This window comes from Tupaia chinensis, unplaced genomic scaffold (assembly GCF_000334495.1).
Source record: "Tupaia chinensis unplaced genomic scaffold, TupChi_1.0 Scaffold000273_1, whole genome shotgun sequence".
Lineage (NCBI taxonomy): Eukaryota > Metazoa > Chordata > Mammalia > Scandentia > Tupaiidae > Tupaia > Tupaia belangeri.
The window spans coordinates 2,977,074-2,990,815 of record NW_006159755.1 but is presented as its reverse complement, the minus strand read 5'-3'; the positions used below and the strand labels follow the sequence as shown (position 1 = coordinate 2,990,815).

The 13,742-nt window shown below is 49.5% G+C and overlaps 2 protein-coding genes across 2 annotated transcripts in view; both read right to left on the bottom strand.

Moving 5' to 3' along the window:
• Positions 1 to 4,703, bottom strand: part of CST6 (cystatin E/M) — a 5,364-nt gene extending 661 nt beyond the window's left edge. Inside the window, exons 1-3 of the mRNA XM_006149950.2 lie at positions 4,696 to 4,703; positions 1,183 to 1,273; positions 96 to 218 (exon numbers count right to left, since the gene is read on the bottom strand). Of these exons, the coding sequence (XP_006150012.1) occupies positions 96 to 218; positions 1,183 to 1,273; positions 4,696 to 4,703 (222 nt within the window). The remainder of the gene's footprint in view (positions 1 to 95; positions 219 to 1,182; positions 1,274 to 4,695) is intronic.
• A 7,086-nt stretch (positions 4,704 to 11,789) lies between these two features.
• BANF1 (barrier to autointegration nuclear assembly factor 1) lies at positions 11,790 to 13,534 on the bottom strand. Its single transcript, XM_006149926.3, has 3 exons — positions 13,356 to 13,534; positions 12,602 to 12,740; positions 11,790 to 12,327 (listed from the first exon to the last, which is right to left on the bottom strand). Exons 2-3 carry the CDS (start codon positions 12,722 to 12,724, stop codon positions 12,181 to 12,183), a joined length of 270 nt encoding a protein of 89 aa, XP_006149988.1. The 5' UTR covers positions 12,725 to 12,740; positions 13,356 to 13,534; the 3' UTR covers positions 11,790 to 12,180.
• Positions 13,535 to 13,742: the final 208 nt, after the last annotated feature.

The window sequence follows — 13,742 nt, the reverse complement described above, 5'->3', positions numbered from 1 at the left end:
TTCAGCAGACATCTGCATGGCCAGCTGGACTGGTTCAGGCTCTACAACCTGCAGGCCTTAGGGTCTAGAGAGGGCTGGGGCTGTAGGGCTATTACCTCCTCGTCCATGCCTGCGGCCAGGGGGCAGGTAGTGAGGTCAACGTTTCCAGGAACTCTGTTCTTGAGGCAGGCTGTGCTCCCCATCTCCATTGTTAGGTAGTACTTGATGCCAGCAACCAGCTGGGGACAGAGGGTAGGGCCAGGTTAGGGGTGCAGGGAGGCAATCCTTGATCCTGACCTCTCACCTCCTTTCCGATTCTCCCATTGCCCCAGACTCAGACTCTGAGAAGGATTTTGGTCGGACCTTCCGGAAAAAGAGGTGTAGACTGTACAGAAGGGGAGGTTGAGACCTACCTGTGTTCACCTTCTGAAGCCTGAGTAGTCTACTTGGCATGTCTTCCCACTACCCCACCTGCCTCCCTCTCCTTCCCTTCCACTCCTTTAGGGCAGAGACGAGAAGGCAGTCAAGGTGCGCAATACAGGACTGAATCCTGTCCTCCTCTTAAATGTACATATTTTGTTCGGTGTGGATGTTTGGTATTCTTGGGCTGCACCATAGCCTAGTAGCTAAGGGAGCCAGATCCCACATACCCAATGCGGTTTGCATTCTGGCCCCACTGACTTGCAAAACAGTCCAGGTGCGTGTGCAAGTGTGTCCAAAATCCCGACAGGATGAGAAATGCACAGGGGATTGTAGTCTCCTGTGACCATGAGCATGCTCCATGGGGCAGGCAGTGCCTTTTCCCTTTCTCTGGTGAGAACATGTGTCCTCTAGCAGTTCTTTTTTCTTTATTCATGCTAGAGCACACACACACAACGTCTGTGTGTGTGCGAGAGGAGCACCCTCCACTGGGATTGGTCACACCTAGGTCCCCTCTAGCCACTGGGATCTTGGGCACTTGGAGAGATGCCCGATGTGTCTCAGGCAGGTGGGGCTGTGGATGAGAAGCACCGGAGCCATGGGGATTCCAGTTTCCCTTGAGTAGTGCACTAACTGGTAGTGCTCTGCCACTAATCTGATTTATACAAAATACATCGCATGCAAATATCTTGATAGCTCTCTTATTCTTCCTGTCCCCAGCAGCGCCCCTCTGGCTTCCCCCCAGCCCAGCCCGCCCCTGCAATTCCCCTGGCCCCATTGTACCTGACTCTCCGCCTTGATGATGTGCGTGTCCCGGAAGTAGTAGAGGCTGTTGCTGTTCATGTTGTAGCTGGCCACAGCCGCCTGGCCGAGTCTAGGCCAGAGCTGCTTTTATAGGCTTGTTGGTCCTGCCCCGCCCAGCTTGATGACCGGGGGCACGCCCCCATGACCTGAGGTGGGGGCGGGAGCATTGGGACATCCTGCTGCTGGTTGATCCTGAGCTGCCTAAGGCGTCCTTGGGCACCCGGGGTCCTGCAAGGCTCTGGGAGACTTCGTATGAGCCCCGCTCAGGACCCCTGTATGCCATAATGATTCCTTGCCCTTCAATACACCCCCAGTTCGGGAGAGGACAGTGACAGTCCCCAGTAACAAGTGTCACCACAGACAGTTCTTGAGAGAGCCATCCGGTATGAAGTGGTTTTAAGTTGGGTGACCCTGGAGAACTTCTGTAACCTCTCACTGCCTTACTTTTCTCTCTGGTGAAATGAGTGTCACGAGGGTTCGGTGCACCGACACAGGCCATGTGCTTAGAAGAGGCCTGGTGCTATATAAACAGAGTAGGTAAGTAGCAGGCATTGCACCGAGCCAGCACTATTTAACTCTCACACCAGCATGGAGCGGGAGCCCGCGTTCTTCTTTAGAGAAACAAACCACACAGAAGGGAGAACTGGTTTGCCCAAGGACACCAGTGGGCCATAGGAAATGGTGACGCTGGCTCTAGAACCCAGCAGTCTAAATCTAATGTGCGCTCTTACACCAGACTGAGCTCAAAGGGTGAGAACTGGCCAGGGCGGGGCTGTCATAACAACTCTGCCATCTTACTGACTAGGTGACTTGGGACAAGTCCCTTGACCTCCCAGACTCTCAGTGTCCTCATCTGAAAAAAAGGTGATGACAGCCTTTATCTCCAAAGGTGGTTCAGTCACTGCTGGTTCAAGACTGGGTCACCTATTAGTACTCTGGATGTGCTGGAGGTGTCAGCAATACAGGCGCTCCATGACTTCAAAGAATCCAATAAGGCATATTTTTTTTTTTTGGAGAGGTTTTCACTATAGGGCGCGTGTGCTCGCCAGACAGACAGAGACAGAAAGCGAGAAATCACCCCCCAGTGGGGATGGTCATGCCACAATCCCTTCTCCTCCAGTCTCCTCTCGGGATCTTGGGCACGCACGCACACGCGCCCGGCGTGAGATTTAAGTCACCGGGTCTGAGACGCGAACCGCGGTTGACTACGTGGGAGTCCAGCGACATACCCATTATGCTAACTGCTGGTTCCCAAGACATATTTTTACAATAGCATTTCCCCCAGTGGGGATGGTCATGCCACAATCCCTTCTCCTCCAGTCTCCTCTCGGGATCTTGGGCACGCACGCACACGCGCCCGGCGTGAGATTTAAGTCACCGGGTCTGAGACGCGAACCGCGGTTGACTACGTGGGAGTCCAGCGACATACCCATTATGCTAACTGCTGGTTCCCAAGACATATTTTTACAATAGCATTTAAGGGGGGACAGCACATGGTGTGATGGCTATGTCACTGGACTCCCATGTAGTTGACTGTGGTTTGAGTTCCAGACCCAGGACTTAAACTCATGCCAGGTGCGTGTGCATGTGTGCCCAAAATCCTGAGAAGGAAATGGAGTAGAGCCTGTGGTGTGGCTATCCCACTGGGAGTGATTCTCACTTTCTCTTTCTCTGGCAAGCACACAGGCACTATCGTAAAAAATCTCTTTAAAAAAAAAAACTAATGAGATCAGCAGTTAGCATAATGCCTATGTTGCCGGACTCCCATGTAGTCGACCGCGGTTCGAGTCCCAGACCGGGTGACTTAAACTCACACTGGGCTCATGTGCGTGCGTGCCCAAGATCCCGAGAGGAGACTGGAGGAGAAGGGATTGTGGCATGGCCATCCCCACTGGTTGGTGATTTCTCGCTTTCTGTCTCTCTGTCTCTTTCTGTCTGTCTGTTGAGCGCATGGGCCGTCTAGCAAAAACAACTTAAAAAAACAAACAAACAAAAAAAAAAAACACAACTAGTACTGAAGGGACCAGCAGAAGAGATGATGGTTAAGATGCTGGACTCCCATATGGCCGACTGTGGTTTGAGTCCTAAACAACTTGAAAATCATATCAGGTGGGACCAGCAGTTAGCATAATGGCTATGTCACTGGACTCCAACGTAGTCAACTGCAGTTCGAGTCCCGGACCTGGTGGCTTAGACTCACGCTGGGCACATGTGCGTGCATGCCCAAGATCCTGAGAGGAGAATGGAGGAGAAGGGATTGCGGCGTGGCCATCCCTCCAGTGGGTGATTTCTCACTTTTTGTCTCTCTGTCTGTCTGGCTAGCGCATGCGCCTATAGCAAAAATCTCTCCAAAAAAAGAAAGAAAGAAAGAAAATCATACCAGCTGTGTGTGCATGCATGCATGCCCAGAACCCTGAGTGGAAAATGGAGGAGGAGGAATTGCAGCACACCCTAGGATAAAAATCTAAAAGAAAAAATTTAAAAAAAAAGCACTGAAGTAGTCCACATGGAAAAAGTCTAGATTTTATAAAATTCTTCATCCATGTTGTAGAGTTCAGCATAGTTTGTAGTTTTTTCACGTTGCTGAGAGATCTCAGAGAGCACTTTGTCCTTTGGGACAACTACAGAAAGCAGGGCCAAGGAACTTTTCTTTGTATAGGTAGATCGACATCACTTCTTCATTTTTGGGGAAATAAAGTGAAGAGGCAATCCAACACAAACCCCTCACTTTTCTGATGGTAAGACTGAGGCTCAGTAGGGCCAAATTAGTTAGCTCCAACCACTTGTCTGTGGTAAAGTCAAAATGTCTTTTACTGGTGCCTAGGCCAGGGCTCCTTACCCCTCCCCAATTACTCCATTCTAGTCTTTCCCCCAGGCTCCAGTAGTATGTCATGTAAATGTCAACAGTGGGACCAGTAGTTGGCATAATGGCTGTGTTGCTGGACTCCTAGGTAGTTGATGGTAGTTCGAGTCCTGGACCCCGAATTTCTTTACCCAGAACAGACCTGATGATAACACCTCACTCTGACACCCCTGGAGACTGGGCAGCACCACACCAAGGAAATAGCATCATTCATCAAGGAGGACAGCAGAGGAACTGTTCTGGAAAGCTCCTGGATTCCGACCTCAGATCTGCACACTGTCACCTTCCTAATGTGTGCTTAAAAGCCCTCCTTGGGCAAGGAGGTGGTGGGTGATTAAAGTGCTGGATCCCACATGGCCAAGTCCGAGGTTCATGTCCAGAACCCCACAGCTTGAAAAACATGCTGGGCACGTATACATGCGTGCCCAAAATCCCATGGTGTGGCCATTACTCCTGATGGGTGATTTCCCAGTTTCCCTGTCTCTGTCTCTCTCTGGTGAGAATATGTGCCCTATGGCAAAAATCCTAAAAGATTAAATAAATAAATAAAAGCCCTGTTTGCCCATGGCTGATAGCCAACTCCCTAATTGGAATCCTGGTCCCAGCAGTTTGGAAACCATGCCAGGTACCTGTGCATACTTGCCCCTAATCCCAACAGGTTGGAGGAATGGAGGAGAAGGGATTGTGACATGACCATACCCACTGAGGGAAGTGGGGTGCTTTCTTCCACTCCCTTTCTTTCTGACTTTATTTTTTAGGAAGAAAATAGGAACCAGCAAATGGCATATGGATTCCCATAGTCAACAGTGGTTTGAGTCCAGAACCTGGTAGCTTAAAATTCACATGGGGGGGTGGGGCAGGTGGTGTGGTGGTTAAGGGTGCTTGACTCCCACATGGTCAGCCATGGCTTGAGTCCCATCCCTGACAGCCTTCTTTCTCATTCTCTCTCTGTCCTTCTCTGGTCAAATTAAAACAAACAACATTAAATAATTCTTAAAAAGCGCTAGCAAGTGGAATGGTGGTTAAGTCACTGGACACTCCCATGTAGCCAACTATGGTTCGAGTCCTGGACTTGGTGACTTGGCGTCTCACTTTCCTCCTGTGTGTCTGTCTTTCTCTGGTCAAATAAAAATAAATGAATAGGGACAAGCAGTTGGTGTAATGGCTACGTCACTGGACTCCCACGTAGTCGACCACGGTTCAAGTCCCAGACCCAGTGGCTTAAACTCATGTTTGGCGCGTGTACATGCATGTCCAAGATCCCAAAAGGAAAATGGAGGTAAAGAGATTGTGGCATGGCCATCCCTCTTGGGAGGGGCTGTCTCTTTTTTTCTCTGTGTCTTTCTGGGGAGCACACGTACCCTATAGCCGCCCCCCCCCCAAAAAAAAAAACTCTCCAAAAAACAGAAGAAAAAAAAAAAAGAATGAATAAATAAATAATTCTTTTAAAAAATAATTCTTAAAAACTAAAAAATTTCTTTAAATAAAACCCTCACACCAGGCACATGTACATTCATGCCCCAAATCCTAAGAGAATAGAGAAGGGATTGCAGTATGGCTATCCCTCTGGAAGATGATTTCTCACTTTCTGTCTCTCTTGTGGGCTCATGAACCCTATAGCAAATACCTCTCTAAGAAAGGGACCAGCAGTTAGTGTAATGGCTACGTGGCTGGACTCCCATGTAGTCGACCATGTTTCGAGTCCCGGACCCAGTGGCTTAAACTTACGCCGGACGCATGTGCATGCATGCCCAAGATCCCGAGAGGAGAATGGAGAAGAGATTGCGGCATGGCCATCATACTGGGGGAGGGAGGTGATTTCTCACTTTCTGTCTCTCTATGGCTGGCTGGCGAGTGCATGTGCCCTATAGCAAAAACATCAAATAAATTTTTAAAAAAATCTAAGAAAAACAAAAGAAAAGAAAATAGGGGCCAGCAGGTGAAGTGGTGGTTAAGGCACTGGATTCACACATGGCCGACTGCGGTTTGAGTCCTGGACATAGTGGCTTGCTTTCTCACTTTTCTGCTCTTTCTGTCCCTCTCTGGTCAAATTTTAAAAATAATAATAACGATAAGTAAATTTAAGTAAATAATTCTAAAAAAAAGAAAGAAAGAAAACCCCTGCTTGCTACCTCATCTTTGAGGCAGTATTTTAAGGGTCTTGGACTTGGGCCAGCAGATAGTGAGGTGGTTAAGACCTTACTAGGTACTGGATCCCATATGGCTTATTCCACAGTTTGAGTCCCAGACCCAGTGGCTTGAAAAACACACTGGGAGGGACGTGCAGATGGCATGATGGTTATGTTGCTTGACGCCCACATACTCAACTGTGGTTCGAGTCTCAGACCCAGCAGCTTAAAACTCATGCTGACACATGTGCACGCACGTTGAAAATCCTGAGAGGAGAATGGAGAAGGGATTGTGGCATGGCTATTCCCACTGGTGGGGGAGTTCTCGCTTTCTGTCTCTCTGTCTCTGTCTCTCCGGTGACCACAGGTGCCCTTTAGCAAAAATCTCTCTGGAAGAAAGAAAGTTAGTCAGTCACACTGGGCCCTAGTGTGTGTGCACCCAAAAATCCCAAGAAGAGAATGGAGAAGAAGGGATTGAGGTGTGGCTATCCCCCCTGGGAGATGATTTCTCATTTTCCCTCCCTCTCTGCCTCCCTCTGGTGAGCACACATGCCCCATGGTAAAAATCTTTTAAAAAAAGGAGATTGTCTTGGGCTCTACTGCTCCCCTAGGTGACATCTCCTGTAATAAAGATTTCCTCCAATCTAAGCAAACTCTCATCCCAGAAATTGGCTTACTGTGCAAAAGGAGCGTTCAGGCCTGGTCTGCACATCTGTCCAGTGACAGCAGCTATTATTCTGATGATTATTCGATGGCATTACCGCTCATGCCCCGTGCCCCACACTCCAATTCTGAGCTTCTCAGAATCCTGGGGCCACAAAAAAGAAGTGATTTCTCTCTCATCCTCTTCCTTTTTAAAAAAATTTTGTTTAGGCCAACTTGAGCAAGTCAGTGCCCAGCCCAGCTGCCTTCCTGCTACTCCTTCTCCCACAGCCCAGCTATGGAAAACACACTTGGCCACATTCCTGGGATTCCCAGAAATGGTCCCATTTGTTACAGCTCAGGTATCTGCCTTAAAGGGACAGTTTCTGGTTTGTGAGAGAGCTGGCCCCAACTTGACTTGATGAGGCGGCCAAGGCCTGGCAGGTCTCTGAGCTGAGAAGATCTGGGAGGGGGAAGACTAGGTGGCCCAGAACCATACACAGGGGACAGAGAAATTCTTCGGGCTCCCCCAGGCCTACCCTCCTTCACTTGGAGCTCAGCCATGGCCACGCTTATCTCCAACAGCTCCCTGGAAATCTAGCCAAGGCCCAGCGTCTCGATTTACTCTAGGTCAGCTGGCCCCCAGCTCCCTGGTACCTACTGTAGCCATCACTGCTTTGTGCTGATGCTGACTCTTTGGCACCTACAACCTAACAGTTTCCAAGGACCTCTCACCCACTGGTCAGTTTTCACAATCACCTCCAAGTCATAGGCATCATTCTCATCATGCAGATAAGGAAAATCAGAGAAGTTAGGACACTTGCCTAAAGTCACATAGTTAAATGTGTGTAATAAGGGAGGAAGGGGAAAGGGAAATGAATTACTGGGCTCTCGTGTGAGCCAGGCTCTGTACCAGGGACTTGACCTGTTTTCTCATCCTCATGACAGCTCTGCAGAGGCCAGTGATTATTCCCTCTACAAGGAGCAATGAGGAACCAAAGGACAAGGGACAGTGGCAGAGCCTGGAGTGGTATCCACATGCCTGTGATGTTCTGGTGTGTGAGTCCTAGGCTGCTGTACAAGGGGTCTGCCCTGCAGGTAGAGTATTCTGAGAGGGCTTTCCCAGGCCTAGCCTCATCCAGAAAGGTGCCCACAGCCTAGGCTCCCCCCCTAGCTCTCAGAAGGATGCTTGAGTCAAGCATGAACTCTAGTTTGGCATCCCTACTGACCACAGGCACAGCCTCCAGTTATGCTGAGGCCCAGACATCCCACTCTAGTTACACACACCCCTCTCTTGCCTGGGCCACATGGGTCTTGATGATAGGGAAGGCCTAGACATTTCCTTTATCCTGGGATCAGGCCCTCCAGTGCCTTCTTGTTGACTCCAGTTGGACTTTCATATGGGTGAAGGGAATTGCTCCCCAAGAACTGCTCCCCTTGCCCTGTCTCATGTCCTGGAGAGAAGACTGCATGGCAAGGAAACCTGTGATCCAAACTCCCCTTTATGGAGGAGCTCCCCTAAGTACCAGAGGCTTTACATTCATCACCTGGTTCAGTCTTCCCAGCCCTGTGTAGTCTGACAGGGGAGAAGGCTGGAGCTCAGAGCAGTGAAGTGACTTGCTCCAGATCAGGCGGAGTAGAGGAACCATGCCAGAACTGGGTTTGGTTGGTTCTTCAAGGCTACTGTTCATCAAGGACAGGAGTAACAGTAACAGTAGAGCCCTGGTCCCCGTAAACAAGGGGCAATCTAGAAGGATGGGACCTACCAGGAGCCATCCAAAGCATTTGGGCAGGCTGGGGCAGGTGTCTTGGGCCTCGGTTTGGGCAAAGAGTCTGCCCCTACTTTGCTCTCCATGGGCGACAGGAGCCCTGCAATGGTGCATGGGTTGGGTTCACCCCCAGCTGTAAGTTGAATGGATCTAACACTCATGACTACACTGGCTGAGGGGCCAAGCATCAGCGTGAGGGACACTGACTTCCAGGCCCACCTATGTCCCTAGGCTGGTGGGTGGCCAAGTGTATCATCTGGAGCACTGTGGGTTGACACCTAGATAAGCTGCCTCCTGTCCCTCACCTCCCAGGTCAACTCTCTCCTCCAGCATTCCAGGCTGTGGGCCCTTTGTCCTGTTGGCTGAGCCAAGGCTGGATCTGAGAAGCCATACTGTTGCAAGGAATATTCTAGAGGCCCTTTGTTTTGTGCAGTCCCAGGACTGACCCAGGAACTTGTATGGTACATAGTATTGAGCCCAAGTAAAAGTTTATGGCCTGCCAACCTACCAGAGGCACTGCCTGAGCACCAAGGAGGGGTGATAAAGCAGGTTCCAACCCCTTCAGAGACAAAGCCTGTGGGTGAGTTAGGGAAAAGCAAATGAGGAGGAAACAGCACAGATATTAGGACTCAGGGTTCCACCAGGGTCCCAGTGTTGGAGCCAGGGAAGGCAAAACCAGGTAACCAGTGAGGGCAGGAGCCATGGAAAGAGCTTTGTAGAGGAGGAAGTCTCCATTACCTCATCCAGCACCAGTAACAAGCGCTGAATCCCTGGCAAACCCCAGCTAAGCATACCAGGCCTGTGTGACATCATAGGGTTGAGGCTTAAGAGACACTGGGTGACCCTGGACCCACCAAGGAAAACATCCAGACAGTATAGTCTGAAACTCCAGGGAGAGCTCTCCTTGTCTGGGATTCTAACTAGCGTGCTCCCAGATGGCCTGCAGCATCAGGTGGACCCTGCTGTGGTCACCTGGTAACCCTTCGAGGGTGGGCCGCTCGTACTTCTCAGATCTAGCCTTGCACAGAACACTCATATTTCTGGTTTTTCTTTTATCCTAGAGTATGCTGAAATGTAGTTAATATATAGAAAAGGGCACAGAACACTCATGTCAACAAATTAAGTCGACACCTGTTTTACCAGCCACCAGTCAATAAATGGAAGCTACCACTCCCTCCACAAGCCCTTTCCCTCCCCAAATCAGTATCGACTCTTCTTTACTGTTGACTTCTGCAATGAGCATTTCCCTGCTTTTCAGTTTGACCACCTATATGGGGATCTCTAGGCAAGAATTTAACTTCACATATATGGAATCACACAATTTTGTTTTGCTTTGCTCAATATTGAGTCACCTGTTGTAAATATCTGTTGATTGCTCATTGTCGCCACCAATCAGTATTCCAAGGCACTAAATGCCTAATTATTTCATCTACTTTTATCTACTTAGAATGGCCATCGTGGTTGTTCCCAGTTGGGGGCTATTACAAACAATACAGCTGTGAGCACTCCTGCAGGTCCTGGAGCAGGTGTTCAGGTTGTTTCGGGCAAAGTCCTGAGTGGAACTGCTGGGTCACAGGGTGTGTCAGTTTAACTAAATAACACCCAACTGTTTTCCCAAGGTATTCATACCAATTTACACTCCCACCAGCTGAGTATCTGTTCCTGTTGCTCCATTTTCTTATCAACACTTGGTATTGTGGGTGTCTGTGGCACTTCATTTACATTTCTGGTTACAATGAAATTGAGCACCTTTTCACAAGCTTATTCACTATTAGGGTTATCTATTGCAGTTGTCTGCCTTTTACTTGACTGCTGAGTATGTGCTTTGAGTAGTAGACCTTTGTTGTTTGTATTGTTGCAATTATCAAGTTCACCCAGCTATGATGCCCATGCTCTTTCACCTTCCCACTCTGGGTCTTTTTTTTTTTTTTTTTAAATAGAGCACAAAGGTTCGCAGGAGAAGCAGAGGGAGACAGAAAGTGAGAAATTATCCCCCACGGGCAATGGCCATACCTCAATCCCCCCTCCTCCATTTTCCTCTCCAGATTTTGGGTATATATGCACATGTGCCCAGCACGAATATCAAGCCTCCGGATTCAGGACTCAAACTGTAGTCAGCCATGTGGGAGGCCACTGCCCCCAACCACTATGCCATCTGCTGGGCCCCCTCTTTATGTTATCTTCAAATTAGCAGAAGTTTCTAATAGTAATAAAGTCAAATCTGTCAACTCTCAATTTCCCGCTACCCTGAGATCATGAAACTCTTCTATTAATATTATCCTAGCTTTTGTTTTACTCTGTCACTCTCATTTCACCAGACAATACAACTTAGGAACACTGCTTTGTTTTTACTGTAAGCAAGTTGCTTCTCAACGATGCTCTGTTAAAAGAATCAATGCCAAGCAAGGTGGTTTACAACTAGCATTTCATTTGGTCCCTATAACAACCTTATTTTCCAAGTGTGGAAACTGAGGCACAGAGAGGCTGAGGTACACAAGGTTTGCAGGTACAGGGTTTCCAAATGACTGTTTTGAGTTCCAGTCTGATTATTTCCCAGCAGCAAGTCCAAGGGCAAATTACTTAGCCTCTCTGAGTCTCAAGTTTCCTCATCTGCAAAACAGAAAACAAGTGACTACTGTGGAAGAAAAAAATTTTGCAAAGATCAAGTTTCAGGCTTGGTTTACACTAAGTATTCAAGGAAGAACAGGACTAAGGTGTACTGATAGAAGTATAACTCCCTCAAGGTCACCCAGCTATGATGCTCATGCTCTTTCCCCTTCCCTACGAGTCCTGCCCACTCATCCCAGAAGCTAGGAAAGCAATGTGATGGTTAGCAGGTGTACTCTTACCCATATCCGGTCCACCCTCTTCCTAGTACCTCTGACTCCTACTGACTATTCCACCAGGTGCTGCCTAGCCCAGCTGTTGACTTAGTGACAACTGAACCACCACAGCCCATCTGGTTCCAATGAAGAGATCAACCTACACTCTCCTCCATTACTCAGGAATTAAGACACTCTAAAGTACCTGCCTGAGGCCCTCGTGGCTAGGCTAGCTGCACTCTGGAAGTAAGAAGGGAAGCTGCCAGTTTCAGTCTGCACTGATAAGAAGTGTGGGAGACCTGGTCAGTTCCCAAGGAAGAGGAAACTCCTAGCCCACTTGCTTGTGAATACACAAAGCCCATTCATGAAGGCCACTGATTTTATTGATCTAAAAAACTTTTTAAGGACAGTGACTGATTCATCAAAAAAGAAGCCGAACGGCATCAAACAGACCAGAAATGAGGGAAGGGAAGGGTGAGGGAAGGGATCAGTAATCCACTCAGGAAAGCTGGTAACTATCGCCACGGACCTGGCAGGGGAAGGAGAAGGAAGAGAGATGCATGCGAGAGCAAGGATTTCAAAAAAGTTGCAATGGTGATGGGATAAGATTCCCAAAAGACCCTGCAGTACGTCAAAGGTGGGGATGACAATAGCAATCTTTTCCTTTGTAGAGGACAGGGGGAGTCCCCACTCAGCTGCAAACTCTGGAGATTCAATGCTGGGGCTGGGGATTTAGCATTCCCTAGAGTGCATCACAAGAAGGCATCACACCACTCTCGAAGACACCCAAAGCAATCCCGGGACTGCTTGGCATTGGCGCCACATGTGTCCTTCAGCCATTCCCGGAAGAGGTCTTCATCTTTCTTTAGCACCAGAAACTGGCCAAGGACCACATAGGCCTGCAAAACAAAGTAAAGGGCACAAAGCTACACACTCTGTGAGGACTAAGCAAAACGGTCACTTTTGCAGCACTCAAAGCACACAAGCCCAGGAGGCACAGGCAGCTTTGCCCCCACCTCATCTCAACCAGGTGGCCAAACTCTGGCCATCTCCAGATTACACACCACTGTACACCACCAATATACTCACTTTTCCTCATTCTCAATCTGCTAGAAAATTACATTGTAGTCTTCAATCCCAATCCCCCCACCACCACATGCAGCCACTCCACACCTTGTCAAAGCCCCTCTCCTCCAGCTTCTTGCCCAGGACTTCACCAATCCCGGCCAGGCTCCCCACTGGCTTTTCCCCCATGGGCTCTGCCACGAAGTCTCGGTGCTTTTGGGAGGTTGTCATCTTGATCAGACTTAATCTGGGAATCCCAAGAAAAATTAGGTTAGAGCTGAACACCCAAAACTTCCAAGGGCTCTCTGGCAACTCCTATTAAGCAGCTAGGCCAACCATTATGATGGCTTACTCCATCCCTCTCATTTCACAGGTATAAAAACTGAAGGCTGGGGCCAGCAGATGACATAGGCATTAAGGTAGCTGGATCCCACATGGCTGACTGCACCTGCATAGTTTGAATCCTGAACCCGCCAACTTTAAAATCACGGTGTGTGTGTGTGCCCAAAATCCTGAGAGGAGAATGAAGTGAGAAGGGATTGTGGTGTGGCCATCCCTTCTGGGGGGTAATTTCTCATTTTCTCTCTCTCCAGCGAGTAAACACGCCCTATACCGAAACTTAAAAAAATATACATATAATAATAAACCACCAGCTGAGGCCGGGTGTATCTTTACTACTAAGAAGAGAAGTCAGCTACTTCAAGCGAGACCTCAGTTTGGGTACTGCCCCAGATAAAGTACTACTCTGCTCCAACAGGGGGCGCCCGCGGGGCAGCGGGAAGATTCCCAGAGTCGGTAGCCAGGGCCCGCCCTGAAGCTGTCGCTCCCTCTGTGACCTTGGCTGGACAACGAAGGCACTGACCCAGTCTGGAACACCACTTGAGATGTAACAAGCAAAGGAAGTGTCTGTCTGCTCCACCCGTCCTTCACGGGCTAGTCACAGAGTGACGGCGTTGACACACAGCGCCGCACTCCGGCTCGGGCTGCCCAGCGAGGTCCACGCCGCGTCTGTCCCAGCAGCTCCGCCCCAGCGCGCTCCGTTCCGCTCCGCCCCTCCACGCGCCGCCGCTCCCACGCGCCGCGCCCCGCCTCTTCCCCAAAGCGCTGCCAAGCCATTCCCGAGGGCGCATCCTCCAACCCGCCACAGAGCTCGTGGACCCCTTTCCTCTCCTCACTGTGCCTCCTCGGGGCGCTAGCCGCGGTTCTGCTCCGCTATTCCCGCTCACCGGCAGCTCCCGCTCCACTCACC